This window comes from Hemiscyllium ocellatum, chromosome 13 (assembly GCF_020745735.1).
Source record: "Hemiscyllium ocellatum isolate sHemOce1 chromosome 13, sHemOce1.pat.X.cur, whole genome shotgun sequence".
NCBI lineage: Eukaryota > Metazoa > Chordata > Chondrichthyes > Orectolobiformes > Hemiscylliidae > Hemiscyllium > Hemiscyllium ocellatum.
Genome location: NC_083413.1, coordinates 31,552,617 through 31,567,801, shown reverse-complemented (window position 1 = coordinate 31,567,801; position 15,185 = coordinate 31,552,617). Strand labels below are relative to the sequence as shown.

Here is a 15,185-nt window from a genome sequence, read left to right as displayed (position 1 = left end):
ATGAAGCTGAGCACTGTTCTCCAGATCATTTGGCAAAATAATGACCAATATATGTTTTAATTTTAAAATGTTTGTGCTATGTTATTTTAACACAGATCTGTTGTCGAGGCACCCAAGTGTAAATTTCAGTTATGTTACAATCTGAAAAAGCATCAGTCCGCACAGTGAAATTTACATGCAAATGGAAAAGTTAGGATGTGACGATGTTTCTTATGTAAGATTTTATGATCTGCAATTTCCACTGCGATCCAGAATATGTGTTATCCTGAAGAAAGGGGTTTGCTGTCTAGGTCCATTTCATGACAGCAGGAATATTTGATGAAAAATGGACTGCTGAATTCATTGTTTCCTTTCCGGAGTTCATAAAGACACAGTTTCTGTAATGTCTAGGGTTGATCTACTTGAAGAAGGTTTAAAATTTAAATTTAAAATTACCTTTGTGGAATGAAAGAGGTGTGGCCAGCTCATCCAGCACAGTTTTACTCTGGTTTGGGTTTGGTTTGGGTTTAACAGACAGTCAGTTGTGAAGCTGCTGGACCCAAGGTTCAAGCTGATCCTCCCTCTCTCTGACATCTCTCCTAAAGGAACCTGGGTTTGACTTTACCTTTTGTGCCAAGGGAATGTTTATGGGGTTTGTTGAAAGTATTTGCCACAGCATCATTAAGTTTGGATGATCTGTTCTGTTTTCAGATAGGTTAAGTTATTCTGTGTTCTGTTCTCCTTTGTGTTTCATTCGGTAATTTTGCGAATAATTTCTGTTTTGTTTAAAACAAAGTGATAGGGCCAGTTGCATCACTCCTGATAATCATAGAATCCACAGTGTGGATCAGGCCATTTGGCCCAACAACTCCACACCGACCATCCAAAGAGTAACCCACTCTTGGAGTATCCACTTAAAAAACGATCAAAGTGAAGGCCTGGGCAAGTTTCTTAAACTGTTTTGACTGAGTCTGGCCTTGTCCATGACAACAGCGATTGAGAATAGGATCTGGATTACCAAATGTTGTCATGTGATGTGTGCATATGTTTCCTCTAAGATTTTCTTTGGCTTAATCTGATACTACAAACAGGTTTGGACGTTAGTCAGTGGAGCTAAGTAGGTTCAAGTGGTGAAGTCACATTCTTAGGTGAAAAAACTAGTTTGTTTCATATCAGGAAGATAACTGGTTATGTTAGCTTGAGGTCCGGTGGGTGGCATGGTGGCTCAGTGGTTAGTACTGCTGGCTCACAGCACCAGGGTCGCAGGTTCGATTCCAGCCTTGGGCGAGTGCCTGTGTGGAGTTTGCCCATTCTCCCTGTGTCTGCGTGGTTTTTCACCCACAGTCCAAAGATATGCAGGTCAGGTGATTTGGCATTGCTAAATTGCCCTTTGTCTTAGGTAAGTTAGTCAGAGGGAAATGGGTCTGTGTGGTTTACTCTTCAGAGGGTGAGTGTGGGCTTGTTCGGCCAAAGGGCCTGTCTCCACACTGTAGGGAATCTTATCTAGTCTAAAGTACATTAACACTTTGCACCATACGATAATGAGAAATAGGAACAGGAATAGGCTGGTCAGCTTCTGGAGCCTGCTGTCCCATTCATTAGGAACATGGACAGGCCAACATTCCTCATGTACACTTTCCTTCCTTTTCCTTATAACCATTGATTTCCACATTGATCAGGAGACTGTCCTCAAGGCGAAGAAATTCTTCCACAACCCAATCTTACATTTGCAACCTTTATTCAGAGACCATGTCTGTGAACCCAGATTCTCCCATGAGGAAAACCATCCTCTCAGCATTTACCTTGTGAAGCCCATTAAGAACACTCAATGTTTCAATGAGATCATCTCTCATTCTTCTAAACTCCACTGAGTAAAGTCCAAACCTGTTTAATCTTTGCTCATTGGACAATCCCGATGTTTGGTAATATTGTAGAACAGGAAGCCTGTCCTCTTCCTATCCATCTTCTCTTGTTTTCCCCTGAGTGCACTTTGAAAGGCTGCATTGCTCCATTTCCACTGCATTGAGGATTACATGATCCATGTGAACCTGTAGATATCTGTGGATGGAGAAATCTTTGTTGGATTTGGCAATGGGCCCAGCATTGCTGCTGACTGAAGATCTGGACAAATCACTTAACCTTGCATTACTGACAAAACCCGGTTCTATAATGTTCTAACTACATCAATACATGAAGGACAAGAAGATGCCATATTTGCAAATTTAAATATCTCTCAGATTTAATGTTGTCATTTATATTGTACTGAAGGAAAATTCTTTGAAGGTTTAAATGTGATTTTGTTTACACAGCTGGAACAACTGGTCCGACCACAACTCCTCTGGTTGGAACATCATCTACACCTGGACAATTAACAACTACAGCAGCCTCTGCACCCATCCCAGGAGTGACAACTGCAGAGAACACCCCTCAGCAATCAACAATAGAATCCACAACAAACCCAACAACAGGGAATAATCTCCCAACAACAGCAAGTTGTAAGCTAAGTTATATGATGTTTCACAGCACATGCACTGGAGCAAAGTCAATTGTAACATGATTTCCTGAAGAAACGTTAAACAAATATTTTCCTCGGATGGTGTTGGCTAGCACAAGGAGACGGACCTTTAAATTGTGGTGTGATACATATAGGACAGATGCTAGAGGTAGTTTCTTTGCTCAGAGAGCTTTAGGGGTGTGGAGCGTACTGCCTGCAACAATAGTAGGCTTGCCAGCGTTAAATGGTGATTGGATAAATATACGGATGAAAATGGAATAGTGTAGGAGAGATAGGCTTCAGATTGGTGCAACAGTTCGGCACAACATCGAGGGCCAAAGGGCCTGTACTGCGCTGTACTGTTCGATGCTCTAATAATGTGCACTTATAGTGGATATTTAACCAGGAAGTTCATGTGGGCAACAATAATTTTTTTAGATAGTATTGTTGAAGCCACCAATATAATGATATCTAAAATTGTTCTGGTTTATGAAGCTCTTGCAGATTTGGAAGTGGTAACAAACTGGGTTATACATTGTTAAAGTGTCCAAAATGAGTTTTTATTGAAACAGCCACATCAAGTATTGCAGTAACAACAGAAAGTTTCTCTTCCTTCCAACTACTAACAAATACATCACAAACCTCTGCATCATCTTCAGTTACACAGGTCCCTCCAACTACACTGAGCAGCACTCAACCATCGACAACTCAGAGCATGACCATCTCAACAAGTGATGTCAGTTCCACAACACCAGGTAACTGTGAACATCAAACTGTACTCATGAAAGCTATTTCTTGCCCACAGTACTGATAATTGGACAATGCATGCAGTAAACATTAAAATGTTTCACCACGCTGAGCTAAAACAATGTCAGGATTAGATGAAGCTGAGCACTGTTCTCCAGATCATTTGGCAAAATAATGACCAATATATGTTTTAATTTTAAAATGTTTGTGCTATGTTATTTTAACACAGATCTGTTGTCGAGGCACCCAAGTGTAAATGTCAGTTATGTTACAATCTGAGAAAGCATCAGCCCGCACAGTGAAATCTACATGCAAATGGAAAAGTTAGGATGTGACGATGTTTCTTATGTAAGATTTTATGATCTGCAATTTCCACTGCGATCCAGACTATGTGTTAACCTGAAGAAAGGGGTTAGCTGTCTAGGTCCATTTCATGACAGCGGTAATATTTGATGAAAAATGGAGTGCTGAATTGAAATTCATTGTTTCTTTTCAGGAGGTCATAAAGACACAGGTTCTGTAATGTCTAGGGTTGATCTACTTGAAGAAGGTTTAAAATTTAAATTTTAAATTACCTTTGTGGAATGAAAGAGGTGTGGCCAGTTCATCCAGCAGAGTCTTACTCTGGTTTGGGTTTGGTTTGGGTTTAACAGACAGTCAGTTGTGAAGCTGCTGGACCCAAGGGTCAAGCTGATCCTCCCTCTCTCTGACATCTCTCCTGTAGGAACCTGGGTTTGACTTTACCTTTTGTGCCAAGGGAATGTTTATGGGGATTGTTGAAAGTATTTGCCACAGCATCATTAGGTTTGGATGATCTGTTGGGTTTTCAGATAGGTTAAGTTATTCTGTGTTCTGTTCTCCTTTGTTTGTTAATTGGTAATTTTGGGAATAATTTCTGTTTTGTTTAAAACAAAGTGATAGGGCCAGTTGCTTCACTCCTGATAATCATAGAATCCACAGTGTGGATCAGGCCATTTGGCCCAACAACTCCACACCGACCATCCAAAGAGTAGCCCACTCTTGGAGTATCCACTTAAAAAACGATCAAAGTGAAGGTCTGGGCAAGTTTCTTAAACTGTTTTGACTGAGTCTGGCCTTGTCCATGACAACAGTGATTGAGAATAGGATCTGAATTACCAAATGTTGTCATGTGATGTGTGCACGTGTTTCTTCTAAGATTTTCTTTGGCTTAATCTGATACTACAAACAGGTTTGGATGTTAGTCAGTGGAGCTAAGTAGGTTCAAGTGGTGAAGTCACATTCATAGGTTAAAAAACTAGTTTGTTTCATATCAGGAAGATAACTGGTTATGTTAGCATGAGGCCCGGTGGGTGGCATGGTGACTCAGTGGTTAGTATGGCTGGCTCACAGCACCAGGATCCCAGGTTCGATTCCAGCCTTGGGCGAGTGCCTGTGTGGAGTTTGCACATTCTCCCTGTGTCTGCGTGGGTTTCCTCTGGGTGCTCTGGTTTCTTCCCACAGTCCAAAGATATGCAGGTCAGGTGATTTGGCATTGCTAAATTGCCCTTTGTCTTAGGTAAATTAGTCAGAGGGATTAAAATCTGATTGAAGATTTGTAGCTCGGGTATCCGTTGTTGTGGTTCTGCTCGCCGAGCTGGAGGTTTTTGCTGCAAACGTTTCGTTCCCTGGCTAGGGAACATCATCAGTGCTGTTGGAGCCTCGTGTGAAGCGCTGCTTTGATGTTTCTTCCGGTATTTATAAATACCGGAAGAAACATCAAAGCAGCGCTTCACACAAGGCTCCAACAGCACTGATGATGTTCCCTAGCCAGGGAACGAAACGTTTGCAGCAAAAACTTTCAGCTCGGCGAGCAGAACCACAACAATAGTCAGAGGGGAATGGGTCTGAGTGGGTTGCTCTTCAGAGGGTGAGTGTGGGCTTGTTCAGCCAAAGGGCCTGTTTCCAAACTGTAGGGAATCTTCTCTAAAGTACATTAACACTTTGCACCATAAGATAATGAGAAATAGGAACAGGAATAGGCTGGTCAGCTTCTGGAGCCTGCTGTGCCATTCATTAGAAACATGGACAGGCCAACATTCCTCATGTACACTTTCCTGCCTTTTCCTTATAACCGTTGATTCCCACATTGATCAGGAGTCTGTCCTCGAGGCGAAGAAATTCTTCCACAACCCAATCTTACATTTGCAACCTTTATTCAGAGACCATGTCAGTGAACCCAGATTCTCCCTTGAGGAAAACCATCCTCTCAGCATTTACCCTGTGAAGCCCATTAAGAACACTCAATGTTTCAATGAGATCATCTCCCAACCTTCTAAACTCCACTGAGTAAAGTCCAAACCTGTTTAATCTTTGCACATTGGACAATCCCGATGTTTGGTAATATTGTAGAACAGGAAGCCTGTCCTCTTCCTATCCATCTTCTCTTGTTCTCCCCTGAGTGCACCTTGAAAGGCTGCATTGCTCCATTTCCACTGCATTGAGGATTAAAAGACCCATATGAACCTGTAGACAACTGTGGATGCAGAAATCTTTGTTGGATTTGACAATGGGCCCAACATTGATGCTGACTGAAGATCTGGACAAATCACCTACCCTTGCATTACTGACAGAATCCGGTTCTATTATCTTCTAATTGCATCAATATATGAAGGACAAGAAGATGCCATATCCGGAAATTTAAATATTTCTCAGATTTAATGTTGTCATTTAATTTGTATAGAAGGAACGTTCTTTGAAGACTGACATTTGATTTTGTTTACACAGCTGGAACAACTAGTCCGACCACAACTCCTCTGGTTGGAACATCATCTACACCTGGACAATTAACAACTACAGCAGCCTCTGCACCCATCCCAGGAGTGACAACTGCAGAGAACACCCCTCAGCAATCAACAACAGAATCCACACCAAACCCAACAACGGGGAACAATCGCCAAACAACAGCAAGTTGTAAGCTAAGTTATATGATGTTTCACAGCACATGTACTGGAGCAAAGTCAATTGTAACATGATTTCCTGCAGAAATGTTAAACAAATGTTTTCCTCGTAAGGTGATGGCTAGCACAAGGAGACAAAGCTTTAAATTGTGGGGTGATACATATAGGAAAGATGCTAGAGGTAGTTTCTTTGCTCAGAGAGCTTTCGGGGTGTGGGGCATACTGCCTGCAAAAATTGTAGGGTTGCCAACATTAAATGGTGATCGGATAAACATACGGATGAAAATGGAGTAGTGTAGGAGAGATAGGCTTCAGATTGGTTCAACAGCTCGGCGCAACATCGAAGGCTCAAGGGCCTGTACTGCGCTGTACTGTTCTATGTTCTAATAGTGTGCACTTATAGTGGATATTTAACCAGGAAGTTCATGTGGGTAGCAATTTTTTTTTAGATAGTATTGTTGAAGCCACCAATCTAATGATATATAAAATTGTTCTGGGTTATGAAGCTCTTGCAGATTTGGAAGTGGTAACAAACTGTGTTATACATTGTTAAAGTGTCCAAAATGATTTTTTATTGAAACAGCCACATCAAGTATTGCAATAACAACAGGAAGCTTTTCTTCCTTCCAACTACTAACAAATACATCACAAACCTCTGCATCATCTTCAGTTACACAGGTCCCTCCAACTACACTGAGCAGCACTCAACCATCGACAACTCAGAGCATGACAATCTCAACAAGTGATGTCAGTTCCACAACACCAGGTAACTGTGAACATCAAACTGTACTCATGAAAGCTATTTCTTGCCCACAGTACTGATAATTGGACAATGCATGCAGTAAACTTTAACATGTTTCACCACGCTGAGCTAAAACAATGTCAGGATTAGAATAAACTGAGCACTGGTCTCCAGTCCCTTCCAAAGATGAGAACAATTTCTTTTTACAAAGTAATGGCCAATATATGTTTTAATTTTAAAACGTTTGGGCTTGGTAAATTTTAACAGAGTTCTCTTGTAAATGCACTCAAGCGTAAATTCAAGTTATGTTACAATCTGAAAAAGCATCAGTCTGTACAGTGAAATCTACTTGGTGGCTAAGTTGTTGGAGGGAATCCTGAGGGACATGTATTTGGAAAGGCAAGGACTGATTCAAGATGGTCAACATGGTTTTGTGTGTGCGAAATCATGTCTCACAAACTTGATTGAGTTTTTTGATGAAGTAATAAAGAAGATTGATGAGGGCTGAGCAGTAGATGTGATCTGTATTGACTTCAGTAAGGCATTCGACAAGGTTCCCCATGGAGACTGATTAGCAAGGTTACATCTCATGGAATACAGGGAGAACTAGCCATTTGGATACAGAACTGGCTCAAAGGTAGAAGACAGAGGGTGGTGTTGGAGGGCTGTTTTTCAGACTGGAGGCCTGTGAGCAGTGGAGTGCCACAAGGATCGGTGCTGGGTCCTCTACTTTTTGTCATTTACATAAATGATTTGGATGTGAGCATAAACGGTACAGTTAGTCAGTTTGCAGATGACACCAAAATTGGAGGTATAGGGGACAGCAAAGGGGGTTACCTCAGATTACAACATGATCTGGACCAGATGGGCCAATGGGCTGAGAAGTGGCAGATGGAGTTTAATTCAGATAAATACGAGGTGCTGCATTTTGGAAAGCAAATCTTAGCAGGACTTATACACTTAATGGTAAGGCCCTAGGGAGTGTTGTGGAATAAAGAGAACTTGGAATGCAGGTTCATAGCTCCTTGAAAGTGGAGTTGCAAGTAGATAGGATAGTGAAGAAGGCGTTTGGTATGCTTTCCTTTATTGATCGGAGTATTGAGTACAGGAGTTGGGGAGTCATGTTGCGGCTGTACAGGACATTGGTTAGGTCACTGTTGGAATATTGCATGCAACTCTGATCTCCTTCTTATTGGAAAGATGTTGTGAAACTTGAAAGGGTTCAGAAAAGCTTTACAAGGATGTTGCCAGGGTTGGAGGATTTGAGCTACAGGGAGAGGCTGAACAGGCTGGGGCTGTTTTCCCTGGAGCATCGGAGGCTGAGGAGTGATCTTATAGAGGTTTACAAAATTATGAGGGGCATGGGTAGGATAAAGAGACAAAGTCTTTTCCCTGGGGTCAGGGAGTCCAGAACAAGAGGACATAGGTTTAGAGTGAGAGGGCAAAGATATAAAAGAGTACTCAGGGGCAACGTTTTCACACAGAGGGTGGTACATGTATGGAATGAGCTGCCAGAGGATGTGGTGGAGGCTGGTACAATTGCAACATTTAAGAGGCATTTGGATGGGTATATGAATAGGAAGGGATTGAAGGGATATGGGCTGGGTGCTGGTAGGTGGGACTAAATTGGGTTGGGATATCTGGTCGGCATGGACGGGTTGGACCAAAGGGTCTGTTTCCATGCTGTTCATCTCTATGACTCTATGACTCTGTAAATGGAAAAGTTAGAATGTAGCGATATTAGTTATCCTAGATTTTACGATCTCCAATTTCCATTGTGATCATGATTATATGTTATCCCATAGAAAGGGTGAAGCTGTCTTGGTCCATTTCATGACAGCAGTAATATTTGATTACTGATGGACTGCTGGATTGAAATTCATTGTTCGTTGGGTGAGTTGCATCATTCTTGGAGTATCCACTTAAAAATCGAGCAAAGTTAGGGTCTGGGCTAATTTCTTGGTATGTTTTGAGTGAGTCTGGCTTTGTCCATGACAACAGCTATTGTGAATATGATCTTGATTACCAAATGTTTCATGTGATGTGTGCACATGTTTCTTCTAAGATTTTCTTTGGGTTTATCTAATACTACAAACCCACCTTGTGACATTAGTCTGTGGAGCTACGTAGTTTCAAGTGTCTGCGTGGGTTTCCTCCCACAGATCAGGTGAATTGGCCATGCTAAATTGCCCATCATGTTAGATACATTAGTCAGAGTGAAATGGGTCTAGACGGGTTGCTCTTTGGAGGGTTCGTGTGGGTTTGTTGGGCTAAAGGGCCTGTTTCCACACTGTAGGGAATCTAACCTAATCTAAACTAAATTAACAGTTTGCACAGTACGATAATAAGCAATATGAATAGGAATAGACTGGACAGCTCCAGGAGCCTGCTCTGCCATTCATTAGAATCACGGCCAGGTCAACATTCCTCATGTTCACTTTCCTGCCATTTACTTAGAACAGTTGATTCCCCTATTGAGCAGGAGTCTGTCCTCTGGGAGAAGAAATTTTTCCTCAACTCCACCATAAATTTGCAACCTTTCTTCAGAGACTATCTCCTGAGAACCTAGTTTGGATAATCTGTTGGGTTTTCAGCTAGTTTAAGTTATTCTGTGTTCTGTTCTCTTTTGTTTGTGTTCCATTCGGTAAACTTGTAAATAAATTCTGTTTTGTTTTAAACAAAGTGGTTGGGCCAGTTGCATCACTATTGGAATATCCACTGTATGCCTTCTGAAAAAATGAGCAAAGGTAGGGTCTGGGCTATTTCTGTCAATGTTCTGAGCAGGTCTGGCCTTGTCCACAACAATGACCATAGAGAATAGGACCCTGATTACCAAATGTTGTCATGTGATGTGTGCACGTGTTTCTTCTAAGATTTTCTTTGTGTTAACATGATGCTCCAAACCCATCTTGTAACATTGATCTATGGAGCTAACTATTTTCAAGTGGTGAAGCCACGTTCTGAAGTTAAAATCTAGTTTGTTAGATATCGGTAAAAGATAACTGGTTATGTTAGCTTCAGGCTGGTTAATTACATTCACGCTTTGAGCGATAAGATAATAAGAAATAGGAACAGGAACAGGCCGGTCAGCTCCTGGAGCCTGCTCTGCCATTCATTAGAATCATGGACTGGCCAGCATTCCTCATGTTCACTTTCCTGCCATTTACTTATAACCGTTGATTCCCCTATTGATCAGGAGTCTGTCCTCAAGGTGAAGAAATTCTTCCACAACTGCATCTTAAGTTTGCAACCTTAATTCAGAGACAATGTTCTGTGAACCTAGATTCCCCCATAAGGAGAACCATCTTCTCAGCATTTACCTTGTGAAGCCCCTTAAGAACACTGTATGTCTCAATGAGGTCATCTCTCATTCTTCTAAACACCACTGAGTAAAGTCCAAACCTGTTTAATCTTTGTTCATTGGACAATCCCGATGTTTGTTAATATTGTAGAACAGGAAGCCTGTCCTCTTCCTATCCATCTTCTCTTGTTCTCCTCTGAGTGCACTTTGAAAGGCTGCATTGCTCCATTTCTATTGCATTGAGGATTAAAAGACCCATATGAACCAGTAGACAACTGTGGATGGAGAAATCTTTGTTGGATTTGGCAGTGGGCCCAACATTGATGCTGACTGAAGACCTGGACAAATCACCTACCCTTGCATTACTGACAGAATCCGGTTGTATTGTGTTCTAACTACACCAATACATGGAGGACAAGAATATGCCATATTTGGATATTTAAATATTTCTCAGATTTAATGTTGTTATGGAGTGTTTATGGGGATTGTTGAAAGTATTTGTAACAGCATCATTAAGTTTGGATGATCTGTTGGGTTTTCAGCTAGTTTAAGTTATTCTGTGTTTGGTTCTCCTTTGTTTGTGTTTCATTCAATAATCTTGCAAAAAAAATTTGGTTTTATTTAAAATTAAGTGGTTTGGCCAGCTGTGTCACTCTTGGAATATCCGTTGCACACCTTCTTCTGCATACGAGCAAAGGTAGGGTCTGGGCTAATTTCTTGAAGTGTTTTGAGCAGGTCTGGCCTGGTCCATGACAACGACCATAGAGAATAGGACCCTGATTACCAAATGTTGTCATGTGATGTGTTTCTTCTAAGACTTTCTTTGATATAACATGATGCTCCACCCATTCAGGCTGCTTCTATTGTCCCAACTTTTCAAAAAAAAATCCAATGTCTCAAAAGCTGATTACGTTATTGGCTTTGCGCAGACCGCTTGAGACCTCTGTCTCAAACTTTCTCTATAAATAAAAGGATAAAATATACTTCTTAAAGTCACAGTACTGTCACACCAACCATTGCAACAATATACTGTTACAATACGGGATCAACCGCCCCTGCTAATTTCAACCTGCAAAACAGATATGATTTAACCCATATTGTAATCTGTTGAAATTCGAGAGGCAAAGAACTATTCCCAAAGTCGCTATTTAAAATACAAAAAAATTTAAGATCTAAATTCTTTAAGTCTAACATAGAATATTAACTAACAACTATTTACAATCCTTTCTCTAAGTTATCCCTTACCTTCCCCTTCTACAATTCTAGTCTGATAAAGCCCCCGATTAAGATTTACCAAAAAATTAACATTTCAAAACCAGGCAGCTGTCGAATCTTCTCTTTGTACCTTCTTCTGTAGATTTTCTTCCTTTTTTCTATTTCACAAGTCATTGATAGATAAAGGTACTTTTAAGAGAGCTGTGTTTCAGGCAGTCTGTACATGCTGTTGGCTTGGCAGTTCACCCAGGTGGAGGTGGGTACTGCAGATGCTGGAGATTAGAGTCAAGATTAGAGTGGTGCTGGAGAAGCACAGCAGGTCAGGCAACATCTGAAGAGCAGGAAAATTGATATTTTGGGGAACTCGTTCCTGATGAAGGGCTTTTGCCCAAAAAGTCAATTTTCCTGCTCCTTGAACGCTGCCTGACCTTCTGTGCTTTTTCAGTACCACTTTAATCTTGGCAGTTCACCTGTCAACTGTTCAATTTTTCCCTGTCTTATACCCCAAAGCATCACATTGGGTTTTAATATTGTTAATATACTAAATTCAAACTTGATTGGAGGTTAGTATTTTGGGGGATAATTTAAACTGATTGGCCAAATTCGAATTTATTTTTGTCTCATAGCAACTCAGCCAGTGCTCGGTGCTGGACCACATTGTAAATTCTCCAGCGTTCTGTGTGCTTCACTCTCTTAAAGGCACAGTACACTTTTATACTTTCATAACAATACACATTCCATGAATTGACATAATGTAAGAAACAATCACCAATGCTTTTTCCAAGGGGCCTTCTCAGGATCTTCGCTATAATCATTCAGCATTATAATATTGATTACACTTCAACAATTCCTTCATCAGCTCTGTAATGCCTGGACAATCTATTGAATGGAAAAGGTTCTTTGGTTCTAAAAGCTATCATCAAAACCATCATGGACTCCATTAGTTACTCCCAATAGATTATTGCTCAATGTGCATCACACATATCTATGGATGGGTATTTTGCCACCATCTTTGGACTTGAAAAGCATCCAACTATCATGGAGGTGTTAGGTATTGCAAAGATTTGAGCAATAGGTGAAGTTAGCTCTTTCACACTGCTGCTGTTCAGTAGCAATGAGTGGCATTTTCTAATAATTGGATGCTGCCAACAAGCTGAAAACATTCTTCCCCTTCCAGATGATTGAGAAATAGGGTAAATGAATTCCAGTGCTCGTGCAATGCAGCACGATAGGCTGTCTGTCCAATGACTGATGAATCATATCCTTCAGCATGTCCCATCAACTTTTGTCAACAGGATGTGTACTAACCTGTTGTTTCAGAAATCAGAAGATAACACCTAACAGTGGTTATCAGTTGCTGAACAATCTGGCATTTATTGCTGGAGAAAGATGTAATTTTGAAGCCTTTCATTTTGTATTCATCAGGGCAATTTGCAAGAAGTAGAAATGTGAAGTAAAAGAGAAATGCTGTATAAGAGGACAGTACTGGTTGGTTGATTGGCAGAGACATTGCTTTGGAGAATGTATCAGCTAATGATGATTGACAAAAAACTGCCAAGCTTTAAGTTTTAGACAGAAAGCTAGAAAACTCAGAGGAACAGAGGGATCTTGGGGTGCTTGTGCACAAATCCCTGAAGATGGTAAGATTTTTTTCAGAGCATTGTTGCCCGTTCTGCACTCAACCTAAAATTCCTTCCTTGCTTCTCAGGTCTGCTTTTTCAATTTCCTGCTGCACCTTCCATATTCAGCTTCATTCTCAATTCGACTTAATCCCTTAAATCTGCTCTTCTTTAATTTCTATCTGCTTTGTAATCTAAGGAGCTCTAGCTTTGTTTCCTTCCCTACCTTTCCATTTTTGAGGAAATATATCTTAACCATGCTTGAACTATCTCCTATTTCAAGGTAGGCCATTGTTCAGCCCCTGTTTCTCCCACCATGTTTGGTCTATCAGTGAAACTTATCCAGTCATAGAGTCATAGAGATGTACAGCTCCAAAACAGACCCTTCAGTCCAACTCGTCCATGCTGACTAGAAATAATAAATTAATCTAGTCACATTTGCCAGCATATAGCCGACATCCCTCTAAACCCTTCCTATTCGTATACCCATCCAGGTGCCTTTTAAATGGTGCAATTGTACCAGCCTCCACCACTTCCTCTTACAGCTCGTTCCAAACACGCACTACCCTCTGTGTGAAAAAGTTGCCTCTTAGGTCACTTTTATAACTTTCCCCCCCCCTCACCCTAAACCTATGCCCTCTAGTTCTGGACTCTCCCACCCCAGGGATAACACCTTGTCTATTTATCCTATCCATGCCCCTCATGATTTTATAAACTTCTATAAGGTCACTTCTCAGCCTCCGATGCTCCAGGAAAATAGGCCCAGTATATTCAGCCTCTCTCTAATGCTCAAACTCTCCAACTCTGGCAACGTACTTGGAAATCTTTTCTGAACCCTTTCAAGTTTCACAATATCCTTCCCATAGGAGGGAGAACAGAATTGCACACAATATTCCAACAGTGGCCTAGTCAATGTCCTGTATAGCCGCAACATGACCTCCCAACAAGGTGGGCTGAAGCGTCTGCTCCTGTGCTATACTGTCCTACATTCTTTGTGTTTGCCCATTTGATGTGTGCTCTCTGCAAAATGATTATTAGACTCATAGATTCATAGAGATGTACAGCACGGAAACAGACCTTTTGGTCCTACCCATCCATGCCGACCAGATATCCCAATCCAATCTAGTCCTACCTGCTTGCACCCAGCCCATATCCCTCCAAATCCTTCCTATTCATTTACCCATCCAAATGCCTCTTAAATTGCACCAGCCTCCACCACATCCTCTGGCAGCTCATTCCATACACATGCCACCCTCTGTGTGAAAAGGTTGCCCCTTAGGTCTCTTTTATATCTTTCCCCTCTCAGCCTAAATCTATGCCCTCTAGTTCTGGACTCTCCAACCCCAGGGAAAAGACTTTGTCTATTTACACTATCCATGCCCCTCATAATTTTGTAAAGTCTATAAGGTCACCCCTCAGCATTCAACGCTCCAGGGAACACAGCCCCACCCTGGTCAGCCTCTCCCTATAGCTCAAATCCTCTAACCCTGGCAACATCCTTGTAAATCTTTTCTAAATACTTACAAGTTTCACAACATCTTTCCAATAGGAAGGAGACCAGAATTGCAAGCAATATTCCAACAGTGGTCTAACCAATATCCTGTACAGCAGCCTACATGACTTCCCAATTCCTGTACTCAGTACTCTGACCAATAAAGGAAAGTATACCAAATGCCTTCTTCACTATCCTATCTACCTGCGACTCCACTTTCAAGGAGCTATGAACCTGCACTCCAAGTTCTCTTTGTTTAGTAACATTCTCTAGGACCTTATTATTAAGTGTATAAGTAGTGCTAAGTTTTGCTTTCCCAAAATGCAGCAAATTGCATTTATCTGAATTAAACTCCATCTGCCACTTCTCAGCCCATTGGCCCATCTGGTCCAGATCCTGTTGTAATCTGAGGTAACCCTCTTCATTGTCCACTACACCTCCAATTTTGGTGTCATCTGCAAACTTACTAACTGTACCTCTTGTGCTCACATCCAAATCATTTATGTAAATGACAAAAAGTAGTGAACCCAGCACCGATCCTTGTGGCACTCCACCGGTCTCCAGTCTGAAAAACAATGCTCCTCCACCACCACCCTCTGTCTTCTACCTTTGAGCTAATCCAACCGGCTAGTTCTCCCTGCATCCCATGAGATCTAAACTTGCTAATCAGTCTCCCAT

General features: G+C 41.3%; 1 protein-coding gene across 9 annotated transcripts in view; it reads left to right on the top strand.

Annotated features, from left to right (window-relative positions):
• LOC132821840 (mucin-2-like) overlaps positions 1-15,185 on the top strand; it is an 84,530-nt gene that overhangs the window by 44,639 nt on the left and 24,706 nt on the right. For 8 of the 9 annotated variants that reach the window (XM_060834706.1, XM_060834699.1, XM_060834707.1 and 5 more), the window contains 4 exons: positions 2,289-2,474; positions 3,133-3,228; positions 5,966-6,151; positions 6,809-6,904. In XM_060834706.1, the coding sequence (XP_060690689.1) occupies positions 2,289-2,474; positions 3,133-3,228; positions 5,966-6,151; positions 6,809-6,904 (564 nt within the window). The remainder of the gene's footprint in view (positions 1-2,288; positions 2,475-3,132; positions 3,229-5,965; positions 6,152-6,808; positions 6,905-15,185) is intronic. The other variant, XM_060834702.1, reaches the window with a different exon arrangement.